Source organism: Momordica charantia, assembly GCF_013281855.1.
Source record: "Momordica charantia cultivar OHB3-1 chromosome 3 unlocalized genomic scaffold, Mcharantia_2.0 BLBB01000003.1, whole genome shotgun sequence".
NCBI lineage: Eukaryota > Viridiplantae > Streptophyta > Magnoliopsida > Cucurbitales > Cucurbitaceae > Momordica > Momordica charantia.
In genome coordinates this window covers 5338837-5344836 of record NW_028275161.1, presented here as the reverse complement: position 1 = coordinate 5344836, position 6000 = coordinate 5338837, and the positions used below count along the sequence as shown (strand labels likewise).

Genomic DNA, 6000 nt, shown 5'->3' with positions numbered 1-6000 from the left:
CTATAAGCAGTTCGCCCCTCAAACCATGTGATTCTAGGGAGGTCCTAGCTCTTAGGTTAGAGTCCGAGCTGGAAGAAATAGAAAACTTTAGGTTTTCGGATAATGAAGAGGATAGTGACACCTCCACCTCGGGCCAGGGTTTGGAGTACCCTTCAAAAATGCCCGAGCACTATCTCGGACCCCTCCGTAGGGGGTTTAAAATTCCGAATGATATCCTTCTTAGGATTCCGGAGGTAGGGGAAAGAGCTGACAATCCTCCAGAGGGATGGGTCACTCTTTATTTAAAGATGTTTGAGTACGGCCTCAGACTTCCCCTTCATCCTTTTGCTCAGGAGTTCTTAAATCGAACTGGACTGGCTCCTGCTCAAGTGGCCCCCAATGGGTGGGGTGTCATTTTTGCCTTTGCCATTCTTTTTTGGTTGCGAGCTCGGGATGAGGACGAGGTCGAGCTACTAAGTGTTGACCAACTTCTTGGGTGCTTTGAGGCCAAGAGGATAGCTAAAAAACCAGGTCGGTATTATATGTGCACGAGGAAAGGCGCGGGTGGTATAGTCAAGGGGCCGACCTCCATCAAAGGATGGGTAGGGAAGTGGTTCTTTGCCTCAGGTGAATGGCTGGAAAAGGACGAATCAGGTCGTCCTTCTATGAAGTGCCTGTTAGGTTTGGGAACCTAGGTATGAGGCCGTTATGTTTACATCTTTAAATCTTTCTATTCTTCCTTTTTCATGTCTAACTTGAATCTTTTCTGTCTTGTGCAGTGTCGATCAAACCGATTCCCGAGCTCACACAAGCCTCTTTCGACACCCTCAAGTTTTACAAAGATCATTTCCCAAGGGGTCGGAAGATCGGAACTTTGGTGACCGACAAGCTGCTTCTAGAATCTGGGCTTTTAGACTACAACCCCTTGGTGCGCCCGGTTGAAGCTTCAAGGCCAAATTCCGAACTTGGTAGGTCGAGCTCGACCTTGTCTCAATTTTGTACTTTGGCACTTCTGACTTCTTGTCTTGCTTTCTTGGCAGCGATGGTGTGTGGATTCACGAGCAGCGTGAAGCGCCAATCCAAGGGTCGTGCTCACGCCCTCAAGGCTGTTCAAAGCACGTAGCCAACAACGCCCGCGGTGGCTCAGCCTGTGGTTCAAGACAAGGCTGAGCCATCTTCAGAAGTTCCAACTCCGGTGATCGAGTTGGACTCTACTGGGGAGCACTCCAGGGGGAAGCGCTCAAGGGATGAGTCCGAGGCGATGGACGTGTCGCCTCTTCGTGAAGCGAGGGAAGAGTCTCCCTTGAAGAGGAGGAAGAAGAAGAAGAAGACCACCTCCTCCTTAGAGGCTGGACCTCGTGGCCCCCTGCCCTTAAGCCATGCCGACTTGGTGGACGACCTTGAAGCTCGGATGGGGGGGGACATCCGACGTGAAGATGCGGTTCAGAATGGAACTGTCAAGCTCCGGGGTGAAGGACTAGGTGTCACGCATTTCGGCTGCATGCTTGGATCGTTGTCTCAGAAGAGCATCAAGTTTGTGAGCGATCCAGGGTCCGTGCTGCAACGGACAATTGACCACGCTATCGAGGTAAGATCTACTCCTAAACTTTGCTTTATTTTCCTAACTTGTGACTTGGTCTGACCTGTGTTTGCCTTTTGTGCTCTACAGGCGTTCACTGCCTCCATCCATTCAGCAATCATGATCAAGGCCGAGCTGGATGGAAGGGAGGCCTTGGCAGCGAAAGAGAGGGAGAATTCTTCTGCTGCCTTGGAGGCTGCCACTACGCTCAAAGGCGAGCTGCTGAAGGCTCGGAGCGAGGTGGACATTTTGAGGGCCGAGGTTGAAGCCAAGGCCGAGCTGCTGAAGAGGGAGGATGAGAGGCATAAAGCCCACCTCTGAGCTGCCCACGCCATCACTAAAGGGCTGGAGAAGGAAAAGTTCCAACTGCTTAAGGAGAAGGACGACATGCTCTAGGCCTTCGAAGGGAAGGACGCTACAATTGGGCGTCTTACTGGTGAGCTCAAGGCGGAGATGGAACGCCTCGCCAACGGAGCTCTTCTTGAAGCAGCCTTCAGGCATCACCCAGATTTTGATGGGTTTGCCAAGGACTTCAGCGATGCAGGCTTTAAGTTTCTGATGAAAGACATTGCTGCTGACATGCCCCACCTCCAGGTCGACCTCGGCGATCTGAAGAAGAGGTATGCTGAGAAATGGGCTTCTGGGCCCAACGGCACTCCAGGTCCTGCATCCCTGGTGGACAAGTACATTAGAGATCTGGACTCCGACTACTCCGACCTGGACGAAGACGATGCCCCTAGTCAGGAGCCTAACGAGGTCGGCACTACCCAAGAGAAAGCTCCTTCACGGCAGGACGGATCTCAAGAGGTCAACCTTCTGGGTTCTCAGGGCGAGCTATCTTCTCACCTTGGGAGCAGCTCAGATTCCTTGTAGATTTTTTTGTTGTTTTTTTTATTATTTCTTTTGTAAGTCTTTCGGCAGAGCTGCAAGGTATACAAGCCTTGGCTCTGTCCTTTAATCAATGAAATCTTAATTTCTCCACTTCTGTACATCGAGCTCTGACTGTTCTTTCATTGCTTTTTCCTTTGGCTTGTGAACTTGCTTTTGTAAATTTGAATTCCTATATGAATAATTTCATCTCGCACCTATAACTCATAAGCTTAAAGGATTGAGTTTGGGAGGAACTCTTTCCACATCGCCCCTTTTACTTACGTTTAATGTTTGAATTTGAGAGTTTCCTTCACTGGTTTTTAATATTTCTCCTCGAACTCGGAAGCCCAAAAGATAATGTTAAGTAATTTGAACTTCCAACATCGCACCTTTAACTTTAAACGTTCAAAGGGTTGAATTTTGAGTCCATAATTAATATTCACGTCGCACCTCAAACCCATGGGTTTAGACGATTGAATTTCTTGAACCTTCAACATCGCACCTTTAACTTAAGCATTCAAAGGATTGAGTTTTGGTTCGTGATTGATTTTGACATCGCACCTCGAACCCGTGGGTTTTGAGGATTGAATTTGATCAATTTTTGCCTTTTAAGTCTTATGGAAGTCCGTGGCCCCCATTTAATTTCTAATCGAACTCGGAGTCATGAAATTAAATAACTCCATTTATTAAAAGTTCCACCCCTTGAAAATTTTTACAAGTCCATTTTAGGACCATTTTGACATTTCAAGGGTAATAGCGCTTCAAGTGCTCCGCATTCCATGGATGCGCAAGCACTCTTCCTTCCAGATCGGCCAGCATATACGTTCCAGGTCGGACTATGCCTTTAACCTCGAACGGTCCCTCCCAACTCGGGTCAAGGGTGCCCACATGACTCTGAATCTTCCTTAAGGCTAAATGTCCAATTTGGAAGCTTCGAGGTCGAACTCGGGCATTGTAATGTTTGGTCATTCTGTTCTGATACTCTGCTAAGCGCAGCTGAGCCATTTCCCTTTTTTCTTCCAATAAGTTAAGGTTAAGGAGTAACTCTTCCTCGTTCCTTGTTGGCTCGTACTGCTTTACCCTGTCTGTTGGTATGGCGATCTCTACTGGAACAACAGCTTCGGAGCCAAAGGCTAGCGAGAACAGAGTTTCGCCAGTTGACTCTCTCGAGGTGGTTCGATATGACCATAACACTTCGGGTAGCTCCTCGGCCCATCTTTCCTTTCTGGAGTCCAACCTCAGCTTAAGTCCTTGTTTTATAATTTTGTTTATTGCTTCGACTTGCCCGTTGGCGCTCGGATGAGCAGGGGACGAACTGAGATGACTTATTCCCAGGTTACTGCAAAAGTCCTTGAACTTTGCATTGTCGAAGTGCCTTCTGTTATCAGTCACGATAGCATTTGGTATACCAAAACGACATACAATGTTTGCCCATATGAAAGATGTGACTCTGGACTCCGTGATGTGGGATAGTGCCTCGGCCTCGGCCTACTTGGTGAAGTAGTCCACAGCGACAACGACGAACTTGGTTTGCCCTTTGCCCAGGGGAAAAGGACCTATGATATCTACTCCCCACTGCGCGAATGGCCACGGGTCCGAGATGGGGGTAAGCAGTTCGGGAGGTTGATGGATAATATTTGCGAAGCGCTGGCAGTTGTCGCAGGTTTTCACAAATTGCTTTGCATCCTGCTCGACAGTGGGCCAATAGTACCCTTGTCGAACCACCTTGACCGACAACGACCTGGCGCAAGAGTGGTTTCCACACACTCCCTCGTGGATTTCCCTAAGGATGTAAAGACCTTCTACGGGAGTTACACAGTTAAGCAGAGGCAGGGAGAAGCCACGTCGGTACAACGCTCCATCCCGGAGTATGAACCGAGCTGCTTTCCGCGCCATCTTCTTTTGCTCATTTGAATCTTGAGGCGAAATTCCTTTGATGAACATGACGATTGGATCCATCCATGAAGGCGATGGAGTGTCAATCTCCATCACTTCCGGATCCAGGATTGAAGGATTGTCCAAGATCTCCACTGGGACTGACCTGGCCAGGTCGGTCTCATATGCTGATGCCAATTTCGCCAAGGCATCAACATTGGAATTTTCTGACCTTGGAACTTGACTCACCTCGTAAGTCTCGAATTGGGTGAGGTGCGATCTGACTTTGCTTAGGTATTTTTCCATTCGGAAGTATTTCGTTTGGTACTCCCCCTTAATCTGATTTACAACCAACTGGGAGTCACTAAAGACTTTGATTTGGATGGCCCCCAGTCCTTTGGCAAGGCGTAGGCCTACCAGAAGTGCTTCGTACTCAGCCTCATTATTTGAAGTCTGAAAGTTGAACCGTAGAGCATACTCAAATCGCTCGCCGCCTGGTGCGAGTAAGAGGATTCCTGCCCCGCACCCTTTCTCATTGGAGGATCCATCAACGTAGATTGTCCATAGAGGGTCAGACTTGGCCAACTGAGGTGGTGGGGTGAGCTCCGCGATAAAATCGGCCACTGCTTGCCCTTTCAATGCAGTTCTTGGCTCGAACTGGATTTCGTACTCGCTTAGCTCCATTGCCCACTTCATCAGGCGCACTGATGTTTCTGACTTATGGAAAATGTTCTTTAGGGGCAAGTTGGTAAGTACTACGACGGCGTGCACTTGGAAGTACGGCCTAAGTCTCCGGGCCGAGGTGACTAAGGCGAGGGCCAGCTTTTCCATTTGGGGATATCTGGTCTCGGCCTCAGTCATGGCCTTACTGGTGTAATAAACGGGACTTTGGCGCACTCCCTCCTGCTTGATCAGGACAGAGCTGACAGCGCTGTCAGACACTGCGAGGTATAAGTGGAGCTTCTGTCCTAGCAATGGCTTTGCGAGTAGAGGTGCCGAGCAGAGATAGTTTTTCAACTGCTCCTGTGCTTGCTGGCACTCTACCGTCTATTCGAACGGTCCCTTTTTTCTCAGAACTTTGAAGAAAGGAAGGCACTTATCTGTTGACCTCGACACAAACCTATTCAGGGCTGCAATCCTACCATCGAGGCACTGAAGCTGCTTCAGAGTCTTGGGTGCCTCCATCTCGAGCACGCCCTTTATCTTCTCTGGGTTAGCTTTAATCCCACGGTTGTTTACCATAAAACCAAGGAACTTCCCTGAGGAGACTCCAAAGGCACACTTGGTCGGATTGAGCTTCATTTGGTACTTGCGCAGTACTCCAAAGGCTTCGGTCAGATCGGAAAGATGCGACTTTGACTGCTTGCTCTTGACAAGCATGTCGTCCACATATACTTCCATATTCCGACCGATCTGCTTGGCGAACATTTTGTTCACCATCCTTTGGTAGGTCGCACCCGCATTCTTTAGGCCAAAAGGCATCACCTTGTAGCAGTACAGACCTTGGTCTGTTATGAACGCGGTATGATCTTGGTCTGGCAAGTGCATTTTGATTTGGTTGTATCCGGAGTAGGCATCCATGAAGGTGAGTAGCTCGTGCCCGGCCGTTGCGTCCACGAGCTGGTCGATCCTCGGCAGGGGGAAGCAATCTTTTGGGCATGCCTTGTTTAAATTCGTGAAGTCCACGCACATTCTCC

The 6000-nt window shown here is 49.1% G+C and overlaps 1 protein-coding gene across 1 annotated transcript; it reads right to left on the bottom strand.

Moving 5' to 3' along the window:
- Positions 1–3916: 3916 nt before the first annotated feature.
- LOC111024502 (uncharacterized) lies at positions 3917–4987 on the bottom strand. The gene is made up of 2 exons (XM_022302204.2): positions 4196–4987; positions 3917–4114 (listed from the first exon to the last, which is right to left on the bottom strand). The coding sequence occupies exons 1-2, from the start codon at positions 4985–4987 to the stop codon at positions 3917–3919; spliced, it is 990 nt and encodes a 329-aa protein (XP_022157896.2).
- Positions 4988–6000: the final 1013 nt, after the last annotated feature.